The sequence below is a fragment of the Daucus carota genome, chromosome 5 (assembly GCF_001625215.2).
Source record: "Daucus carota subsp. sativus chromosome 5, DH1 v3.0, whole genome shotgun sequence".
In the NCBI taxonomy this organism is placed as follows: Eukaryota; Viridiplantae; Streptophyta; class Magnoliopsida; order Apiales; family Apiaceae; genus Daucus; species Daucus carota.
In genome coordinates, this window is record NC_030385.2 from 29,403,059 (window position 1) to 29,426,610 (window position 23,552).

General features: G+C 35.1%; 3 protein-coding genes across 5 annotated transcripts; all 3 read left to right on the plus strand.

Moving 5' to 3' along the window:
• The first annotated feature begins 2,313 nt into the window (after positions 1–2,313).
• LOC108220529 (uncharacterized) lies at positions 2,314–8,427 on the plus strand. 3 transcript variants are annotated; one of them, XM_064094680.1, is made up of 9 exons: positions 2,314–2,671; positions 3,458–4,623; positions 4,733–4,831; positions 4,940–5,092; positions 5,191–5,354; positions 6,602–6,749; positions 6,997–7,116; positions 7,206–7,293; positions 7,767–8,427. In XM_064094680.1, the coding sequence occupies exons 1-9, from the start codon at positions 2,341–2,343 to the stop codon at positions 7,931–7,933; spliced, it is 2,436 nt and encodes an 811-aa protein (XP_063950750.1). In that variant the 5' UTR covers positions 2,314–2,340; the 3' UTR covers positions 7,934–8,427. The 3 variants fall into 3 exon arrangements, 2 of the variants coding, with proteins under 2 accessions (XP_063950750.1, XP_017249814.1); XM_017394325.2 differs by having other exon boundaries at positions 2,314–4,623; XR_001806747.2 differs by lacking the exons at positions 6,997–7,116; positions 7,206–7,293; positions 7,767–8,427 and adding an exon at positions 6,336–6,461 and having other exon boundaries at positions 2,314–4,623; positions 6,602–6,734.
• A 2,214-nt stretch (positions 8,428–10,641) lies between these two features.
• Positions 10,642–13,345, plus strand: LOC108219772 (uncharacterized). Its single transcript, XM_017393281.2, has 2 exons — positions 10,642–10,819; positions 11,996–13,345. Exon 2 carries the CDS (start codon positions 12,035–12,037, stop codon positions 13,007–13,009), a length of 975 nt encoding a protein of 324 aa, XP_017248770.1. The 5' UTR covers positions 10,642–10,819; positions 11,996–12,034; the 3' UTR covers positions 13,010–13,345.
• Positions 13,346–13,450: 105 nt separating this feature from the next.
• Positions 13,451–15,643, plus strand: LOC108221531 (deSI-like protein At4g17486). The gene is made up of 4 exons (XM_017395403.2): positions 13,451–13,836; positions 14,751–15,038; positions 15,344–15,424; positions 15,501–15,643. Exons 1-4 carry the CDS (start codon positions 13,680–13,682, stop codon positions 15,641–15,643), a joined length of 669 nt encoding a protein of 222 aa, XP_017250892.1. The 5' UTR covers positions 13,451–13,679.
• Positions 15,644–23,552: the final 7,909 nt, after the last annotated feature.

Here is a 23,552-nt window from a genome sequence, read left to right on the forward strand (position 1 = left end):
TTCTTACATGATGTGCTAGATATCATATTTTCAATTTCAGATGGAATGTTTCATTCTCTCTTATCCTCAAATTTTTTCTAAAATCTCATCATAGCAATTTTGCACTTCCTCAAATTTTTTTCAAAACTTTCTCTCCATCTCTATTAATTTTAAGTATTTTTACCAATTCCATTCTATTCTCCCCGACCAAACAATACATAAGTGTTAATTATATCCTATAATAATAGACTAACATAGTTTATCTAGAAATTAAGTGTTAATTTTATAGATTTATTGGAACAACAGTACATGTGACAGCACCATTGTATTTAAGTTGATTAAACAAAAGATGAAATCAATCGATTGATAAATAAATGGGATCAAAGAGTATATAAAACTGCAGAAACAAAGGTGTTGGTATTTTAATTTTTTTTTGTCACAGTTGGTATTTTAACTTTAAAGATATTTATATAAGTGAATTTTCGATACTTGATTTTGATTTTTGAAATATCGGTAAGTTGATTTTTGACGCACATTTATAATTTTTTGATTGTATAGTTAAAATTATTATTTTATTTGTATTTAAATTAAAAAACATGATCAATATATTAATTTTAAAAATATTTTTTTTGGAAAAATAATGGTTTCAACAATGTGATTAAAAGATTTAGAAATATGAAGTAACCTATATTTCAAAACGGGAAGTAGCTTAAGTGTTGGCTGGTCGATTATAATATATTTATTTTTATTTTTCTATTTTTCATTGTCGACATATATTTATATTCTCTTCTGTTGCAGGCTTGCAGCTGATTGCAGGGAATATGAAGCTCGTGATGATTTAATGTAATCACGGTGCAGAACCAAAGAAAGAAAATTCAAAAAAACTAGCTTTCTCTCTAGCATCAACCTTTCTTCACTTACTTCACATGACTTTGAATAAAGTTAGTTTTCACATACATACGAACCTTTATGTAGTTTATTCCTTACTTGTATTGTCAAACATACAACACCAGCGACCCAGATTTTTCTATATGTAATATACTTTGGCACAAATTAAGTCGCCAGTTTCATATTTGGTTCAGCGATCATCGTTTGATCCCTTTTCTGCCATATGATCGTTAATAATAAAAGTCTTCTGGATTGGGAACCTTTCGAAATAAGAAAACAACAGCTTTTATTTTTTTAAATTGTGACCAAGAAAGATGGAGTATTATATATATGCAGACATGCATGCATAAGAATATTACAGAACTATACTGCCGATGACCATTGTTCGTTGTTCCTCGTACAACTGGAATCACACGTTTTTTTCTTTTGTAATGGACGGATGCGAGGGAAGGGAATTAAAATTCGATGCTATGCCGACATATTATAAATGGGGCGGATTCGGGGCGGGGACTTCATTTCCCAGTCCCGCCTCATATATATTTTTCCTGCCCCGTCCCCGCCCCATTCCCCGCGGGGATTTATTTTTAATCCTCATCCCCGCCCCACCCGGGATTTAATATAATTTCGCCATGCCCCGCCCCGCTGCTATAATATTAAACTTTAAATAATTACTTTAAAATTTAGTATTTTTTTCTTCAGAATTTAATAAAAATATACGAGACATGTATATTAAAAACAAAAAACTAAATATAATAGAAATCAAAAAGACATGTTATACATTGTAAAATTATAGTTTTGTGTATTATAAAATAATAATATTAAATATAATAAATATATTATATTAAATATAATTATTTATTTATATTAAATATATGCGGGGCGGGGCGGGGAATCCTCGCGGGGATTCAACAAATACCATACTTGCCCCATATTTTGGCAGGGCAGAAAATCATTCCCCGTCACTACCCCATTCCCCATATTAGCGGGGCGGATCTGCCCCATTCGGGGCGAGTTGGTGCGGCGTGCGGGTTCCCGTTTTCCCCACCCCATTTTTAACCCTGGACATATAGTGAATTGCAACCACAACAAAGAAATAGTCACATTTTGTAATAAAATTGATATAATTAAATCGGACAGAATCAAACACACGGGAGAACATCTGTCTCGGGAGCATTTATTATTTTATTTTCTAGTCGGGGTAAAAATATGACCAATCTTTTATGAGTGACTCGGTATTCCAAATTTTCATAATAAACTCAATTAACTCAAGTTTAAATTAGTTATGTGAAAAACAAAGTAGAAGAACAAAAACCAGATATTAGTGAGTGAAATGGTAAATAGTACCCACCTGCTGGGTATATTTGTAATCTCACGTCAACAGCTCCTTGAAACTATAGTATATAAACTCACTCTCGTATCATCATCATATCATACATACATAAACACACTTGATACTATCAGCTCCCCGTAACCATGAAAGACTCATCAGCTCTCACTCGCCGTAAAAAACCTAAAATCAAACTCGTCTGCAGCTTCGACGGCGCATTCACTCTCCGCCGCCCGCCGGCTTATCTCCGCTACACCGGCGGCGAGACTCGCATCATCTCCGTCGACCGTGCTATCACCTTCTCCCGCCTCTCCGCGAAAATTTCGGAGCTCATGAAATGCCCTAAACAAGCGTTCTATCTCAATTACCAGGTGTCGGATGGCGAGAACGAAGAAAAGCACTCGCCTTTGGCTTTGATCGCCTCGGACGACGACGTTCGGTGCATGATTGATGTTTTCGAGAAGCTCGAGACTCGAGGTAGGTATTATAGGCTTTGGATATATGTGTGTGATTATGATGAATATGTTAATTTGCAAAAATTGATGAAATTGCGGAATGTTGTGTGTAATAAGGTTGATGCATTTGATGATGTGAAATATAGTAATGATTGTTTGAGAAAAATTGTGTTGCGGCAGCAATTGGTTGTGAAACAATCGGATTTTATTGGGAGGAGATTTCACGAGTTAGGGTTAGGTGGTGAGGAAGGTGAGGTGGAGAGAAGTAGGATTAATGATGAGAATTTTGTGAACCCTAGGTTTGTTAGGTCGAGTAAGGATTATGAAGAGTATGAATTTAGTAAAGATTATAGCAAGGAGAGTAGGAGTTACGAAGACAATTGTCATAGGTTGAATGTAAAGGATAGTGAAGATCAGGAATGTAATGGTGATAGTACTGTGGGAAGGCGGAGTGACGTGGACTTGGTAGATTCTTTTGGAAGTAGGAGTTTTGCTGATTCGGTCTCATTGGCAGTTTTACATTCTCAGCCAATGGATCGAAAGGACATGGTTGGTTACAAATATGATGACGATAATTTCATGGAAAATAGAAGTTTTGTTAATTCGGTCCAGTTGGCAGTTTCTCATTCTCGGCCGATGGATCGAAAGAACATGGTTGGTTACAAATATGATGACGATAATTTTACGGAAAGTAGGAGTTATGTAGACTCGATTCCTTTGTCAGCTTCTCATTCTCAGCCATTGATTTCAAAGGACAGAAACTCGGGTGTGGGGATAAATGAGTCTGATTCGGTTTTGGTTAATGCAGGAAGAATCGTTAGTTTTAATTCAAGTGATTCGATTGGTACTCTTCACTGCCCTAGGCCATATGCGATGATGTCTTACCATGACGGGAATTGTGAATCAAGGAGTGCTGAGCCTGCAACGTTAAGTAATTTGAATAGAGAAAACCTTGTACCATGTTCTGCGGATTCCATGACATTAAGGCCTGGTTTAGCCCCTCTGTTTTGTAATAATCAGTTGCTTGGAGGTCTTTCAACAACAACTTTCTCATGTATTAGTTCTGATTCTGGCTTTAACAATAAACACTTCTGTCAAGGCAATGCTACAAAACAAGGGATCTATCAATCTCATTCAAGAAGTGATCCTGGTAATTTCACAGAGATAGTGAATCATAGGAAGGGTAGATTCAATGGGAGGCCTTGGATGGGAAGATTTTACCCTATCCAGTCAAGTTCAGGTATCTCAAAACAGGGGAAGGTTGTGAAGACATCTCATCTGACTCTGTCAAAATCTTTGTCCGATTCTAGTAGCCAACAAGTGGAATGTAATGCAAGAGCATCACTGTGCATCCTGAATAACCTTACTTCTTCATTTGCTTTCCCTTCTGCTAGTGAAGGAAACATAGGTGAGCATGTTTCTGGTGTTTCACAAGACGGAAACACAAATCCCGAGTTTCTGTTTTGTTTTCATGACCCACTATCAGGAATAGCTGATCAATCCTTCTCTTCACTGGTTAATGCTGAGGAGTTTCCACAATGCACAGAGGGGTTGGACACTCAGATTGATTTCTTGAGTGATTGTGTTCCCAAGCAACACAGTGCTGCTAAGCACCAGGATGCTTCCAACATTTCAAGATCTCCGAAGAAGGCAGACGTGGGATGCAATGCCAAGCTTTTGGAGATAGGAGCAGTTTGTGAGTCTTATAGCAAAAATCAAACTAGTGCTCTGATAAAACAAGAAAGTGTCAATTTATCTTCGCATAATCTCTCCTTGTTGTCCCTGGATGATTTGAAGTCACCAACAAATGCTGCAAGTAGTTTTATTCCTGACACAACGGTAAAACCTCAGATATTGGGTTCACACTTGATGGGTCCAGATCACTTCGGCACAGATGCTCAAGTTCCAGTTTTAAATAAGAAAGAGGGCGTGCTTCAGCAAGATGTTGAATCCACTTTAAGCGTTAGAGATAAGGTATTGTCTTAAACTATATTACTTTTTTGTGCATAACAAAACTAGCATGATTAGCAGATAAATGGAAATCAAGTATCATAGTCAGTTTATATGACAATTCTTTCGACAGGAGGAAATAAAGAAGACATGTGATGAGTCTAAAGTGAATGGTGAGATACCTCCTGAAATTACCTCTGTTTATAATCATCTGGCTATTGGAGAGCTTCAGGTTATTACCCTTCTTTTGGTGTTCTTCTCATTAAAAGTTGGGTGCAACTAGTGACATGAAACTCATTTTTATAGGCTAATGTATTTCCATTTTAATATCATGATGCAGGCCATTAAGAATTCAGACCTTGAATATATTAGAGAACTTGGCTCTGGTACATATGGGACTGTTTATTATGGAAAATGGAAGGGGTCTGATGTTGCCATTAAAAAGTTGAAGCCTGGTTGCTTCGATGGAGGTGCAGTGGAGGAGAATCGATTGGTAAACTGACAAAAATTTCAGTCGAATTCAGAAAAGTAATTGATTGGTATTTGTGAGATTCAATGGAAGTAGTTCCTTATTTTGTTGTCCCGTATCAGATTGCAGATTTCTGGAAGGAAGCCCATATATTAGGCCAACTTCGTCATCCAAATATTGTGGCCTTGTATGGTGTAGTGGCAGATGGACCTGCTACAAATTTGGCAACAGTGACAGAGTTCATGATCAATGGTTCCCTTAAACAAGTATTCCGCAGAAAAGATAGGTATAATCTAATGTCATTATGTCACTTTCCGCTGGTTCTTTACAATTGCTTGAACCAGTGCGATGCACTGATCATTTATTTATCTTTATCTTTTATGTAACATATATATATTGATATTATATATGAATTTACTCTGTGATAGAAATATAATTATAATCAGGGGCGGAGCCATAAAGTACCGAGCGGTACCCTTGGCGTATACTGAACTATTTGTTGCTTATATATGTCCATCGATGTCATCAAAGCTAGTTGTCATAGTTTGTTAAAGTATTTTGATGTTATGAAGATACGATAAACCAGATTCCAACAAGTCTAAATTATATTGAACCCCAAGCACAAAACAACAATGCAGAAACATGAAGATTAAAATGAATGACATTTTTTAAGAGCATTTTTTATAAAATACGGACCAGCCATAAACCCTTTCAGGCAGAGTGCTCATAACATGCTCACTCAAATGGTCTGGAGAATGCAGTCTTTATCATGAATCTTCACTCATATTTTGGAGTACCCTTGGTTTAATTCCTGCCTCCGCCACTGATTATAGCTCTAATGAAATGTAAAAATCATAGTATACTATTAGATTCAGATTTTCAATCTATTTTTTCAAGCTATGTCAGTACAGCCTAAAGATTAAATTTGAGGTATCCTTCTCGGGTTGGACATGAGATATTTATATTTCTCTTGAAACTAGTGGTTTATTTATCTAAAGTCCAAAGAATGCTGCAGAACCTGGTTTTTCATGAAAAATTTGGAGCTCTTTTTTTGTTTTCTTGGAAGTTGAAACACAGATAATTACCCTACCCTCTGTATTGAATCTTTCAATGCCAGAAAAGAGATTTCAAATTGTATCTATATGTCATGTCAGATCAAGAAGACACTGCTGTGAGCAACTGGAAGTGTTTCTCTTTGATTTTACTTGGTCTTTTGGCTATTGCTGAAGCCTTTAAACACTTATATATTGTTTTTTGTCTTTTACAGAAAGGATCTTTTCTTGCTTCACATGCAATCATAATTCATTAGCAGTTTGTTATTTCTACATACAAAGTTATGTGTGTATATGCTGTTGACACATCTGAATTCAGATTATTTGCACAATCATATAAGGTTCTCTATACCCCTTCACACTTACAGTCCTATATTTTTATTTCTGGTATACATATAAAACCAATTTTCTCTTCTTATTCCGTTGGTGGACCAATACCAAAAATTTTAATGCTTACAAATGGGTTTTCACGGATCTGCAGAACGATTGATCGCCGAAAAAGGCTGATTTTAGCAATGGATACAGCCTTTGGGATGGAATACTTGCATGAAAAGAACATTGTACACTTTGATTTGAAGTCACATAATCTTCTTGTCAACATGAGGGATCCTCGGAGACCAGTGTGCAAGGTGATTGACCTGCTGTTTAATATATAGACATTTTTCCACTGCTGCCTTTCTTTTTTAATTGTGGAACTGTGATGTGTTTTACCACTTTATCTGTATCTTTTATTGAACACACCCACCATTCTTTTGACAAGGCTTGAACCCACAACCTCCCGCTATGCTATGTGCCCTTTGGTGGTTTCTATGCTTTCCTCTTGTATACAAAATATATAATTAATAAGGAAAAAAGTTTGTCCTGGTTCATTGCCAGATTGGTGATCTAGGCTTGTCAAAGATCAAGCAAAAGACTCTTGTTTCTGGTGGGGTTCGAGGAACTGTACCATGGATGGCTCCAGAATTACTAAGCTGTAAAAGCTTAGTGACTGAGAAGGTAAACGTTTGCTGCTATCTAGTGTATGTACAAGTCATAGACTTGCTGATCATCCAAATGACCTCTCCTCTGGTTAATTATGTGTGCAGGTCGATGTTTACTCATTTGGAATCGTGATGTGGGAACTCCTGACAGGGGAGGAGCCTTACTCGAAGATGCGGTCTCATGAAATCATAGGTATACTAAACTTTTACACTTGTGAATATTTTATGGAGGATATCGTAAAATAGAAGTAGTTTTAGTTAGACATCTCAGTTATTATGTATGTGGATCTATATACAACTTTAGAAGTACTAGAAATTGTTGGTTCCACTGAGCTCCCTTAAATTCTTGCTAACCTTGTGCTGTTTGGCCAAGTTAAAGTTTGAAAATATCCGGACTTTACTCACTGCTTGTCCTTCCACTTTTAGATGGACAATGAGGATTGAAGGTAGAGATCTGGAGGTCTCTGCTTTCTGAATCTATATATCATGCATATATTGGGTTTTGATATTTGCGTTAAATCTTTTGCTGTGAAGGCAACACACTTTCCTTGTATATGCTCATGAAATAAAAGTAGTAGCAGGTGCTATCTCTGTCGTTAACCTGCTTTCTCCTATCATTTTATTGATAATATACATTGTTTGATGCAATTTATCTTTCATTTTCAGCTGGTATAATAAAAGGTACTCTGCGACCTGAAACTCCAGCCTGGTGTGATCCAGCATGGAGGTCACTGATGGAGAAGTGTTGGTCGACAGATCCAGCCAACAGGCCAGCCTTTTCAGAAATAGCGAAGGAGCTACGGACCATGGCAACAGCTATGAATATTAAGTAACTGTATGTATCTGAGTCCGTCGAGGAGATATCTGGTTGATGATATAGAAAACTTACCAATCTTCAATAGTGCATGCAGCTGTTCCCAACTTCCCATGTATTATATATGTATTACAAATGAATGAAGGTGGTGTATGTACACAACTACACATGAATGAAGTTTTTGTCACGAGAAACATGTGCAAGATCATTTAACAAGTAATCCGCTTTTTATTGGCTTTACGGGGCTAGGACTGGTCAATTGTCTGTTGTTCAGGGACTAGTATTATCATGATTTGCCACAACTCTGTTCCATAATTGCCTTATTTGGTTTCAGCTGGAAGCTTAATTTTGCTGCATCATCTATCATTGCCCTTTTTGGTTTCAATTAGAATGCTGCATCAAAATTGTGAAAAAATAGAAAAAAGATAACTACATTAACCAAGTCACTTTAAATGAAAAGGGGTGCCATATAAAACAAGTCTATGGACATGTTTGGCAACCTCTTCTTGCGGGGGGGGGGGAATGAAAAACCCCTTATCTTAGGTCCTGAAATTCTGTTAAAATGGTTGAATGCGACATTTATCATAATTTTAAAAAAAAAATCAGTTTAGCGGATATATTAATTGTAGTATTGTAATGAGTTTCATGTTCCAGTTGTATATCGAATTCGAGTTCTAAAAACATGTAATAATTAAACCAGTACACAATATTTTTTAAGATATATTTTTATCGATAAAATTTCGAAGGGTGTTTTAAATCTCAAACTCGTGCATTGGCTACAATGACTATTACACTCAATATTATAAACCCTAACCATTTAAGATATTTATATTACAAACTAACCAGAGTATGCGTTTGTCATGAGTCGGGTGCAAGCACTGCTTTAGCACCACAGCCATTTGCCATTTGAGAGTGGTGGTTGTGAATTGTAAAACAATCCACATATTTATAGATTTCGTAACTAATTATGACTTTTATGCTGCAGTTTGTTCCTGAATTTGTTCTTTCTAAGTTTGCTCCATTCAATCCTAGTTGAATTAATAAAAATCAATAAAAATTTGTTCTTGAATTTGCTCCCTTTAATTGTAATCAACACTTGAACTTGGCTTTGAGTTGATTCCAAGCTTTGCAATGTATCCAAAGTGTCCAAGAGAGTCATGGAAGCCAACTGCAACCACTCTAGGGCGCGCCCAGGAGCCGGTACCGTCCATATAGGACACCACACTAGGCGCCTAACTTCCTTTCCCCTTGGAGATAGCTGAGTCCTGACAGTTTCTTTAAATATATATTATAATGAGATATGTATTTTCCAACCGCGTTTTCTTATTTATACTTTTTATTATTATTATAACATTATAAGGAGAGAGAAATGAGGGAAAGAGTGGGGAGAATGAGAGAAGTGAATATTTTATTCTTCAAAAAATTATGAGGAATGGTTTCACATTTCTTAAAAATGAGAAATGAAATTGGCATTCTAACTTTTTAAAAAATTGATAAAACTCTGTCAGAGTTGTATTTTGTGTCATGTTCCTTATTATAATAGTTTAGGACACTATATAGCTAAACTGCCGGAGATGCTCTTAGACTCCCAGCATCAACAAGTAACAACAGCAAGTATCAGAGCGTCTCCAACCCAAAAACCCTTAGCTAAATTTTTCTAGATGTCGTCTAGGTGACATCTAGATGACACTTATACATATTATCTAAATATTATATAACTCCAACCTTCCATCTCCTTAACAAAAAATATAGCCAACCATATTTGGTTGACTATATTTGTCAAATCAAATGAGCCTTAAATTTAATTTTACACAAGCACAATTATAGATAATCCCATTAGAGTATGAGCAATGCTAGAGATCCCAAATTTTTTCCCCAAAATTTGTTACCAAATGACGTGGATAACAAGTGGCGAAATTTGATTGGGTGATTGATGAATCTGCAGGGGGGCCTCATTATTATGGGAATGAATGCAACCAATGAAATTTCGCCACATCATTTGGGAAAAAATTTTGGGATAAATATTTGGGGTCCCTAGCATTTTCCTTAGAGCATATACATGTCTCCTTAGCAAAAAATTTACATAATCAATATAGCCAACCATTACAGATATTCTCACCATATGTTCACACTAGCGGCGCTCGCCTCAGTAGAGTGACGTATGTTTACTCGGTACTCCGAATCTCCGATGATATATTTTATTAATGAAGATTTTTGTGTATATATGAGATATTATTATATATATAATTGAAATTAATAAAAAATTATATACAACTAAAAAATTATTATTATTTTGTTCTTGTCGGGTCTAAATTTTATGTCTTTTATATTTCATATACACACTAAAAAAATGAATCATGGAACATCTAATTTCTTACTTATCAGTTGGGAAGAATTTTCGAATTAATAAATTATATACGTAATTATTAAAATTTTAATTAATAGATAATTATTCTTTAAAAATAAGATTAACATATTTCTTTATAGACATCACGAATAATCATGTATTTCGAAATATTTCAAAATAAACATATAAGCTTAAATAATTTAAAAGAGGTTTATTCATCATCCATTCCTCAACTTGGGCGCGTGAGATACTGAAATGTATCGCCGACGTGACAAAAACGATTTGAAATTCAAAGAAACATGATGAAACAGACGACCAACATGAGTCCACGTCAGCCCACACCCTTTACATACCCACGACTCGTATATAATATGTACATCCATTTCTACTATATAAGCCCTAAACTTCATTACAGCCAGCCTCCTTTCTCTCTCAGCTCGCTTTCCAATCGTTCTTCACAATTATCCAAGTTCAAGATCTGTTTTCGAATTTTAAATGGCCATTTCTCAATTAAAGCCCAGATTTTCGTGATTCGTTGCTCAATTCGAACTACTTCTGGTAAATTCTCGCTTGATTTCATCTCCGTTGTGTTTCTTTGTTTGCAGTTGGATCTACTTGTGTACATACGAATTGTTCTTTTGTTTTGTGTTTCGGGGTTCGATTCTTTTCTTAGCAAGTATTTGCTATGGTTTTTTAGTTCTTGTGTACTTTTAGGGTGTTAATTATTTTGGGGATTTTACTAATGTTTTGTTGATTGTTGTGATTGTGTAATAGACTTGTAATTCAGGCTGCTTGACATTTTATTTCATCTTCTGGAGTGTTTTAATTGGATAAAGACAGTAATTTGTTCGTGTTTATTGGTTATGATGAAGAAGAGATTAGGGGAACTTGATTATTAGATGGTATAGATTGAAATGTTCAGGAGAAAAAAACATAGGAGTTTCCGCTCATTCTTATTTGAAAACACTTGTGGTGTGATTTCTTGCCACAACTTTGGTGTGTACTCTTTCTGTTTGGAAACAATTACGGCATGATTAGAACCCTTTCTCACTATGTTTGATTTTACGTTTTGTCTTTGTGCTTGTTTTTTCTAATTCTAGTGTCACTCAGTCACTCAAGGTTATGAATTCTTATGGTCTTACTCTTTTCTTATATTGTGGAAAAGTAGACTAGTGAGATGTTATTTTTATGTTATTCTCCATATTAGAGAGCTAAACTATATGGAATAATTGATGCTTGTTTACAATAAATTTTGTCTGTTTAAGTATTTCACCTGTATCGGTAATCTATGTAAAATCTACCTCTAGATATGGTTCAGTAGTAGATGGTGCAGTTTGTGAATGTTAGTTTCTCCATCACATAGGAAGCATCCTTTTGTTTATTTTTGGGGATTCTGTTCACTATGTTACTGTTAATCTGGTTAAAGTATGGCTCTTAACTATACCCACTTAGGAAGGTTGTGTTTAATGTATATCAGTGTGTTGAGTTTTACCTTTGCATTGCTAGAAATTGATATATTTTAGATGTAATGTCAATGATAGCAACAGAAGGGTTGTGTAACAAATTTTTGTTTATCTGAATTACTGTAGACAGGAGCTTTAGATATAATTAATATAATGAGTACCGGTGCCTTGTGTATTTGGTACATGGAGTGAATATTTGTATTAAACCTGATAATGCTTTCTTCTGTAGTGGCTCATTTGGGTGTTTCTGATGTTGATTAATACATTGCAGTTTCAATTATATTGCTGTCTGCTGCTTTGAGATATCAAGATGCCAAAGGAGAGAAGAGATTGTACCACATCTCGGTCAAGAACATCCCCATTTCCATGTGGATCTAGTCCTTCATTGTTATCATTAATAAAAAATCCTTTAGAGAATGAGGAGCATGTCAAAGAATGGGAGGAGGCTCGGTGCCCCGTGTGTATGGAACATCCTCATAATGCAATCTTGCTTCTGTGTTCATCTCATGGTAAAGGTTGCCGCCCTTTTATGTGTGACACAAGCTATCGCCACTCCAACTGTTTTGACCAGTTCTGCAAGTCATTTGGTAAAACCCCTCCAACAGTGCCTCAGCAAGAAGAAACTTCACCTTCAAGTGCAACCGACTTGCCAACACATGGTATGACTCTTGACGAAGGTAGTCCTGCTTCTCAAGGTGAAATGATCGAGTCTGGACTGACACACGCTACTGATTGTGAAGACAAAGTGAAGGGGAAGCTGGTTTGCCCTCTTTGTCGTGGAGGCATAAATGGGTGGATGGTTGTGGAACCTGCTCGCGTCTTTATGAATGCAAAATTGAGAAGCTGCGCCTGTGAGACGTGTGAGTTCAGTGGCACATATTCAGATTTGAGGAAGCATGCAAGACTTGCACACCCACTTGTGCGGCCATCAGAGGCAGATCCAGAGAGACAGCGTGACTGGAGGAGGCTGGAGCGTCAAAGGGATCTTGGAGATTTAATCAGCACGCTGCAATCTTCTATTGGGGAAGAGAGGAGTGAGGATAGTGCTTTCTCTCTGGATGAACGTGGCTTGCTAACAGTATTTTTCCTTGTCCGAGTGTTCCAACCTGGCAATGTCTCAAGAAGCAGCAGCTGGTCCGGTACATCAAGGGTACCAAGGGCGCATGTAACTGTGAGGAGGAGGTCAACTAGAACACTTTGGGGAGAGAGCATTGATGCGGATTCCCTGGAACAAGACAATGATACCTCTGATGGGGCATCAGGCCCCAGCAGGTCTCAAGAGTAAAACTATCTGAAAGCCAAGATCAGGCCTCGAGAACAAGTTATGGAGCCACATGATGAATTATAATGCAAGCTAATAAATGTGCTTGATTGTTTTCTTTGAAGCACTGCCTTGTTTGAGTGTCTTAGCCTTCTTTTGCCTGCTCGTCTCCAAATTGTATCTTATTGGAGACTATTTATCAGTAGCTTTTGTTACAGGTGAAACAGAAAGAGAAGAAATCTTAAATTATATGAGCAAGTCTATATGAAATGTAATTATTTCTCTTCATAATTGAATCCTTGATCAAGTAACGTTTGGTGGATCAGGTATAATATATTTTTTTGCCTTGCCTTGTGCTAATGTAAAGTTGTAGTTTTCCTTTCATTTAACACAAATATATCTACTGAGTAGACTATTAATTCCTTTGACAAAATAAATAGAGCTCCGCTATGTATAACCGATTATAATTGGGTGATGATATAGTAACATATATCAAATTAAATAGCAAATAACTTTATAATTCCGGTCTAAAAAATATCAGATATATCAAACCGGCCAATGCCAAAGTTGGGTATGTTTATATGATATTTGGATGATACCATGTACAGATACACGGTTCTTCATTTTTGACCCCTAGATTTGCAGAGAAAATGGTAAACAACATGTTTGTTGTGGAGAATGAATTCTTCAAGTAATGGATCATGATACAAGCAGCAGCAGCAGCAGCGATGATTACACCAGTAATATTGGCGAGGGCGACAACCATGTTTTGTTAAATGTCTACGATCTCACACCTCTGAATAAATACCTCTTCTGCTTTGGCTTAGGCATCTTTCATTCTGGCATTGAAGGTTAACATACCATGCTTTTACATATATACATAATACATGTTTGTAGACATGGGAGGACCTGATCCCTGATTTTTTAAGTACGAGTTAGTCCTGTGATTATAAATCCTGGGTCCGTCACTGTTTGTAGATAGATATTACAACCATGCATGCATACCAATACAGAATAATGCATTTATGTTGGTTTGTGATTATGATATTTATGTATCTTTTAGCCAAGGACCAATATTTGTTTGTCTGTTTCCTGCTGTTGATCAGAGGAGCTCTGTTTTTGTTCTGTTTTCTTTTAATTCTCTAGTTTTTTTTTCTTTAATTTTTGAATACAATGTGCTGGATATTTCAAAATAATAGGACAGATATCTGGGAACCATGTCCACCAGTGGAAGTCCATCTCCTTAATTTTACAAAAAGTTACTTGCAGATACTAGAGCGTTGTCTTGTAACCTAAACCTTTACGTGGTAATGCTCAGCTCTCTGAGACCCTTCCTCTCCATCTATGTAGTCCATTGGAGGGAAAGCTTCCCATCTTTGATTTCTCTGTGCCTAACTGAATGTCTGAAGAGAATAATGTCGCCACACCCCCGGGATGATTAATAATTTTGACATATTAAGGGCACGCATAGGATGTAGGTTCAGTAAAGGCGAGTCACACCAACATATCTTTGATTAGGAATGTGGAAGACATTTGAGCCAAGGGGTCTATAACTGCAGTCTGATCCTCGCCTAAAAAGAAGCTGACTAAACACCAGAACCAGTAATAGAAATTTTCATTGAGTTACACTGAAGCCATTAAGCATGCTTGGAATCAAATCTGGCAAATAATACATCTCAGTTTCACAGCTATTTTACAGCTCTATCTGAAATTATATATTTCTGTATTTTTTATTAAGTGTTCATCTAATACTACACAATCTCAGTTTTTGGAATGGAGTATGGTTTTGGAGCTCATGACTTATCCATTAGTGGAGTTTTTGAAGCGGAACCTAAGAGCTGCCCAGGTTACATCTACAGATGTTCCATCCCTCTAGGTCGTATAGACATGCCCGTCTCAGAATTCCGGAATTTTATTGAGAATGTGGCTTCCGAGTACCATGGTGACACATATAACCTTATTTCCAAGAACTGCAACCACTTTACAGATGACATGTCCTGCAGATTGACAGGGAGAAGGATTCCTGGGTGGGTGAATCGCCTTGCAAAGTTAGGTGTGTTCAACTCAAATTTTCTCTTCCCTCGACTAATTGTCTTGGTAGTTTCTGTCTTCTGTAGGCAATGCCAAATTTTGCTATTACTGCTGTTGAGTGATTACTAATGCACAGCATTGGCAAATTGATGAAACAGGAAACACCTTACTAAAGGATCATTTTAGCTCATTAGATTCATTACATTAACCAGTTGTCGTCTAGAGAATTTGTTTCATCTTTACCTAGCTCCATATGTGTTACTTTGCAATTCTTGGATATTTATGTCTACTGTCATGCTATGTACTCACTTTTTTCGTATGTATCAGGTTCTGTCTGCAGTTGCCTGCTTCCCGAAAGCCTCCAAGTAACAGCTGTTAGACAGCTTCCAGAGTATTATCCTTGTGCTGGTATGCCTGGACTTTCCTGCCTCATTTCCTCAAGTTCCCATCTTTAGAAATCAACTAAGCAAAATTTTCTCCACAGAAAACGATGCAGCTGAGTCTGTAACATCCAGGCAATCAACAGATATGGATGATTTAGAAAAAGACCATAAACAGTTACTATCTCCAGTATCAGGAAATGGCGAAGTAGTGTCATTCATTAGAGAGGTGAAGAGACGATTGTGATGAAACAAGTAAATATACAATCAGACAAAAACGATGAGGTGAACAATGTGAGCAAATTTCTTTGTAGTAACTTCATTGCTTGTAGGTGGTTACAATTGCACAGATTTATGATTTCTTCCCCAGTTTAATTTTTGATAGTATGTTTCTACTTGTTTGGCTTGTACAATTAGAAAATGTATAACCCTTTGTTCCACTGGAATTCCCAACAGGAAATAGTTCCTGAGGAAATATAGTACATAATCAATAAACTAGTATGATTATAATGTTGTAGAACTATTAAGGTGTCGAAGAAGAAAATTTCTGAGAGGACCAATAGGAATTTACAATGATAGATTGGTTATAAACTGTATCAGTAGTTTAGCAAACTGTAACATATCTGCATTATACGTAGCTTTATATTTTCGATCATCTAGATTTCCTGTTGTTAAATCCTTGAAATAGTGGTTGAAGTCCTTGCCAAATTATGATTGCAGCCCCCCAAGACTTAATTTTGTAGATGTTCTTGCAGCAACCTCGTTTAACTCTTCTGGAAGTGTAGAATGGCCAAGCCTGCAATCCAATTTAAGAAGAAGTTTCATTACCTGTAGACTTGTATCAGTGTATATATTACAAGAGATAACCTTTGTTGGCATAAATTTACTATCAATCTATATATTACAATTTTGTTGTTGATCATGTTATTGGATTTGATATCAGAGCTGACGTCATGGATTCGATTTGATTAGGCAGAATCGGATTATAAGTATGTAAAACTGTGGATGAAGATGTTGGGGCCGTTTGGTTGAACATAAGTGCTTTTCACTTAAAAGTAAAAAAGTAGAATAAAAGTCAGATAAGAAATGTTTGGAAAAGAAGCCTGCTTGGGGAGTAGTTCGCAAGAATGAAAAATGAAGAAGTCCTAAAACAAAAGTTAGGATGCTCAGTTTTTTTTAATAAGTAACTGTACGAATAAGTGTTTCTAACTTAAATCCAGAAACACCACCATTGATTCAATCAGATGAGAATCACAAGATCAAGAATAAAATGAAATCAAATTTGTAAAAGTTGCAAATGAAAATAAAATTTAAAAAGTAACGATTTTGAAAATAAATTTTAAGATGATAATATTTTTTTACAGTACTTTTAAGAAGGTAGTATGTTAGGTAATTTCCTTATTTTTTTAGTTATAATGTATTTTACTAAACAAAACCAACAGTAAATATCATCTAATTCTTCTCGACTCTAATTTTAATGTATTTTATTCTTAAGAATCATGTAACTCTTTTTAGTTCTAATGTTACATGGTTCAAATCAAAACAAATATGAAATCTATGTTCTCTTTGCCAAATGTAGAAATATAAAATATGATTTAAAATTAATCAAAAAACATATTATCACATGTTAATATTAGAAAAATATTATTGAAAGATAATAAAAATATTAACTATTTATACTACCAATTTATAATATAAAAAATATTATGAAAATTAAATATGTAAAAATAAATCCAAAGATTTATATGATTTAATCAAAGTTAAATATATTATCATCAAATAGTTTATTCAAAAAAATTATAATATCCAAAAATACTAAAAAACAATAAAATAATATCAAAAAATAAATTATAAAAAAGATTTTTTTTAATTAAATAAAAAATGAATTTTGAAACATATAATCAACGAATTGCCGCTTCTCTGCCGGATATAACTAAAAATGCCTAGTATGTTTTACGAAATCGACGTAGTTAAATATCGAGAGGAGGGATGATATATTTTTGAGAGTGTGTACGGTACAAATATTGATCATAAAGTGACCAGAAACACAACTACACACCGGAATCGAAGCCAAAGTGAGAAACGATATAAGCAACCATCCCCTCCTCGTCGTCAAGGTCGGTAATGTTAATGTCACATATATTCTTCTTCATACTTTTATGTTGTAAATATAAATATTAATATAAATTATGAGTTGGTTGATTATGGTTTTAGTTGTGTACATGTAAATTTGGTTATCTTCGTAAATGCTATTAGTGGATGCATAGCTATGATCTTACTCCTGCTTTGCACTCATCTCAATTGTGTTTGTAAACGTAGAATACAAACAGTTTTTTTGTAAAAAATAATATAAAAAAAATACAAATTAATTTAGGTTATCGACAACAAACAGATGATTTGTACTTTTGTAGCTGGTTTGTAGAGGAACATGATCTTATATAAACACAAACTGTTGTATTGATGTTTTTTCTGGTTTCGTTGAAGTGCTGTATTTGTTTTGGCGTATTGTTTAGGTTATGCTGTTGTCAACTGGAGTTGGTTGCAGTAATATTATGAGGCTGAAGGAAGGAGGTAGGATGGAGATAATGTGCTAAGAAGATGACACGGTGACGTGTTTTTGGTGATGTGCTGAGATAATAGTTGATAATAGGAAATATTTCGCAGTTTCTGGTGAGGGCCATGAGGCCCATGACGCACGAGGCATTTGCTGATGAGTTTCGAGTGAGTTCATAACGCCTTGTTCTTCACTCGGCGATTTGGTCTTGCTCAAGTTTTTTAGGCTTTTCTTGGAAGATGGCAACATTGTTTGATCTTTTGGATAGGAACTTCTTTGGTGCTCAGATAGCTGGATTGTTCCAGGAACTGAAAGTCAGAAAGATTAATTTTGCGTGATAGGCAGGGTTGGTAGAATGGTAACTGGACTATTATTTGGAAGGTAGGTTCTTCTGAAATGCTGTTTTATTCATATATTAAGTGTGTTTTAGCAGCATACTTCAAACTTAAAATCTTTCTTGGCTGTATCAGTTGATTCTAGAGTTCCATATGATCATGCATGCTTCGTAACTAAGTCATCTGCAGTTTGCAGTCTGTATGTCAGTTTAATTCTTTGGTATTGACAGTAATTTGCTGATGAAACTCAACATTTAAGCGCATTATCAAAGAATTGCTGCATCGACACATTTATAGCATTTTTAATCAGCTTTAACATTTTTACTTTTGGTTACACTTTTGCTATGTAACCAGCACTTGGCTCTAATCATGATGTTACAAATGGATGTATAATGTAAACCAGCCCAGTGGTTTCCATTTGTATGTCTATAATCTGTTAAGTTGTTCATCTTTTCCCTCTTTTTGTGTGTACAGAATTCTGTATGTCATGAATACCGGCAACAAAACAGGTTTTATTTGAAGTGCATTACAATATTTAGAGTTCAAGATGTTCAGTAAACCTTGCCAATACAAATACGTATTCTCATGTGAAGTACCATGATTTTGATCCAGGGATTAACATCCATCTCCAGGAACCCCTATAATTATCTCCCAGAGCTTTGAATAGAATAGAGGCTCACCCTGGCAAGTTTTCTCCGGTGAAGAATGAGACGGGAGTAAGGAAAAAATATAGCAATTGAAAAGGAAAGTAGGATTCATCAAGTTGCTCTGTACCTATTGGCTAGAAAGGTAAAACCAACTGCTTCTACTGAGAAATTCCTGGGTGAGAAATACATAAAGCACCTTTGAATGATAGAAAGACTTGTTTTATGGAAATGGACGAGGATAGAGAGACAAAATAGTTTTTCTGGATATTTACATGCTCTAAGCTGAACACCTGCTGATGCTGATTCTAGTGCTTGCTCTGTTGTTAGTTGTAGTGTTACTAAGAGTAGCCAATTTGAGTCACTGTATCATTCATGTCCCTTTAACGAACATTGGGGTCATTGCATTGAGGTTGAATCCTTTTGTGATTGGGGATGTAAGGGGCTTTTGTCTTTCTTAATATAAAGAGGAATTGCCAAGAAAATATCCATCTATTAAAGTTGCATGCATACTGATGGGCTATAAGAGCACTGCATGCATCAGGACCCTTAAGTTGGTAAAGAACCTTTAAATGTAGAGCTCACTTGTTATACGGGATCCAACACATTTCTTAAAGGAGAAGAACTTGATGGAGTTGAAGAACTTAGTTTCTGCTTGCACAAGGATTTCTATTAGGCAGCGGAAATATTAGTAATAGCATTTTCTTCTTTTTACCAAGTAATCTAGTATAGTGAAGTTTGATGTTGTTAAATGGTGCACAATATTGTAGCAATCGCCAATCAGGATGGAATAGTTATTTGCTGTTGCGCTTGCTATGGATTTTTACTTTATTGACATGTTAGTATCAACTCTTTCACGAGAATGACTAATTAACATTTTGTTGTTCCCAATATTATAAACTCTCTGTATTTGAGGGAACTAATTATCTCTTATTGTTTCTCATATACTTTTTTTGTTTTTGCTAAATAAATTGTCTCATTTTGTATGCTAATCTTGATATATCCTTGAAGTTACAAAATATCTTTATATCACAATTAATCTTCATATGACTACAACATCATCGCACAGAAGACTGTAGCAGATTTAGGTCTTCCCTTGTATATTTACACTTACTTGAAACATTCAGCAAATATTTATTTTTTTTGATATGGGGATCTCAAGCGGTCAAGAAGATCTGTTATCCACTATCTACATTGATAGAATGGTAGGACTATCCGCTGAGGTCTATGAAAATATTTGCTTATGCCCATACATACTCAGCAGCATAAAAATTGCTGTAAAAGATACTATATAATTATATTGATGCTTCTCCATTTTGCATGGCCAATCAGAAAAGGCTTTAGATTTTTCTATCAACTTTATAAGACAACGCTGAGTCATTCTCTTTATTTTTTGTAGATGGGGGCAGTGGCAGCATCGGAGCTGAAAGATGCAGGATAGTTTAAGATTGGCCTTTGGTATGGATCATTCACTAAATTGCTGCAGTCTTCTTTTACATTTGTTTGTTGAACAAGACTTGGTGTATAAAATGCGATGAGATATTTCTGCCTGTTTTTTCCGTATGTTCCAAAGCTCATTTATTGTTTTGGAACTAGAATATGTTTTTCCATTTTTTATTACTTGGTTGCTCTATGTACTTTATGTTTTACTAGAATTACTTGTGATTTTGATGTTTTACCAAATTATACAAAATCTTGATCCTGTTAAAGAGTATACAATAGCACGTTTTACTCATCAAACTTAATAATGCTCATGCTCGATTTTCAATAATCTAGAAGGTTTATAAGTGATTACAATTCTGTCAAAAAAAAGAATGAAAAGTGATTACAATTAGTTTTGTTAGCATGTACTATCTTAGGGTTTTACCACTTAAATTTGCAATTATCTGTACTGCATTACTCCTACCAATTAAAATTGCCTTTAGGTTCTTAGGTTTCAGCTTGAAAATTCTGTAAATGGAGTAGAACATCTATTCTATAAACTGCCCGTTTATTAATCTTAAATCCTGCTAGTAAATTTAGCTGTCTCTGGGGATTATTCTAATGATAGATGTGGGAATATAGATGATCAGATTCTTGCTTAAAATATTGTAGAACTCGTAATTTTAAATGAATTTTATAATTTTTTTAACATAAACTGAGATGAATGAGCTGAGTCCAAATTTGTTCTTGAAAGTTTAATAGTTCAGATAAAATGAGAAAAACAGGGAAGTTGGCTTTTTCCTGTTTATTAATGGCAATTATGCACCTCTTTTTATAATTAAGAAGTAGGTGTTTGAAGGAAGACTAAAGTAGCAGCATAAAGGGCAGCTTGAAAAGAAAAGAAAAAACTAAAAGAAAGTCCAATAGTGTCCTAATAGCTTCCCTATAGATATTACTAAAAAAGAAATCCTAGTGATTTAGGACATTATTTTGTACAACAATCCTTATACCTCCTGTTCTTTATTATTAAGATAATAATAAATTTGTATATCTGAGACGAGTCTTCAATTAAATGGCACAGTAAAACGATTGAGTTATGTTATATACCTAAACTAATAACGTTGTTTGCTGCAGTACAAAATTGACATTTGAGTTATTAAAAATTGTGCATTGATGTGGTTATACTGGGTCCTTGTTATTGTCTTATATGCAAATTTTATGATTGGAGCTCCCATGTGACTCTGTCTCCACCAAAGTAATAGACAGAGAGATATTACTGTACAACTTTTAGTTGGCCTGTGAACCTTGTTGATCTGCCTCCTGTCTTTCTCGTCAATGGCTAAATTATTTCAATAATATATATATATGCTGTCTATTATTTTTTAAGAGATAAAAAGTGAGTGTTATATTTCAATGTTTTATACAAGGGAGCCTAAAGCTAGTGAAGATAATGTCATTGTTCTGAAGTTCGCTGTGCAACAATAAGATCAGAGCAATCCTTGGTATGTATGTCACAAGACTTGGTGGTTCACCAGTACTATACTTCTTCATACATTTTGGTATTACCTTTCGTTTTATCATCATTGATCAAGCTGCGACTTATTTGTCATAGTAGTATAATGTATCCAAATTAAGCTAGGATAGTGCCCGGTGCTAAAATTTAATTTCAGATGAAATCCAATAGCTCTACCAAAAGCCATAGATCTATTAATGAGAAAACTATAAATATAAATATATAAATTTATGCCCTTTAAACTCATGTCTACACAGAACTATACTGCGTGTTTTTTTTTTTTTTTTTTTTTTGGGAGGGGGGGGGGGGGGGGGGGGGGGGGGGGGGGGGGGCGGGAATACTTAAAGAGAACAGGTCAGGAATGTAAGCTGCAACATTACTGTCTGCTAATAATGTATACATGTATATTATATGTATGTTTATACAAAGTGTCAATGCCAATTATACAGAGAATAGTCTCAACTCTTAACTCTCAAATAATCACATTGGTTCCTAAAGAATCAGGTCAGATAAATAAAGATCAGACATTAGCCAGCTTAATGGCTTAGAGCATCTCCAATAGCCTCCTAACCCACTCTTAAATATAATATAAATTATTAGCTCTTAGTGATTTAAAGTGGGTTCAACTCCAACAATACTCTTTATGTTCACTCTTTATTTTGTTTTATATTATTAAAAGCAAGCCATGTGCATATAAGTACAAAAGCAAGTGGATGGAGAGAGAATGTGTGCTTACAAATTTATTATAAAATATTAGTTAGGAGTGACTAGTAGCTCTTACAATTGAGGAGAGAGAAGAGAAATTTAGGGAATTTAAGAGTGACTAGGAGTCTATTGGAGCAAGCAAAACAACAATCCTCCTCAAATAACAATTTAAGAGCCACTATAAAGAGGCTATTGGAGATGCTCTTAGATATTGGAACAATTATAGGAAACATGGACATTAAATGAAATTAGTACTTGCGAAAGTTTCGTAAATGAAATAAAAAACGCTTCAATAATTTATAGAAGTATAGTATTAAATTTTGCAACAACCATATATAAATCTTTAGCATTTACTAGGGATCTACAACTAATGTAAGTCATGAGCTGGCCACTGGGATATGGAATCAATATTAATTCTCGCCTACCTGGTTGTCCTCTTCTTCTTCTTCCTTATCTAGTCTTTTTCAGGATTCTTTCATGAAACCTTGTTACCATATCGTCCAAATTTACAAAAAGCTTCTCAACTTTTCTGGTCACTTGGTTGATGAATCCGCCGTCTTAGATTTCGTTAGTTCTTTAGTTTTAGTAGAGGAACTCTAGAAGGTAGTCCTTGTATAGAATTGAATACTGCATAATATAGACGATTTTTATGAAAATGTTGTTGATTTATCTCTTAGTTATTGAAAGTTATTACCCTTAACAAGATAAATTAATACTGAGAATTCTGTTACTGTTTATTAGAAATCATTTTGTATGAGTTAACTTTGGGTTCTTTATTTGCACGTATTTGCACGCAAGTGCTAATTACTTTATTGAGACATGAACATGTTTCTCATTCGATGAGAATTTAAATAAGAATGTTTAAGTTGTCATATAGTAATTCTCTGGGAGACAACGCCATGATGGTTCCTAGGAGCATGCTGAACGACTGTGCAGTAAAGCTTAGTATATACTACTTAATAAAGGAATTAGATTAGGTTATG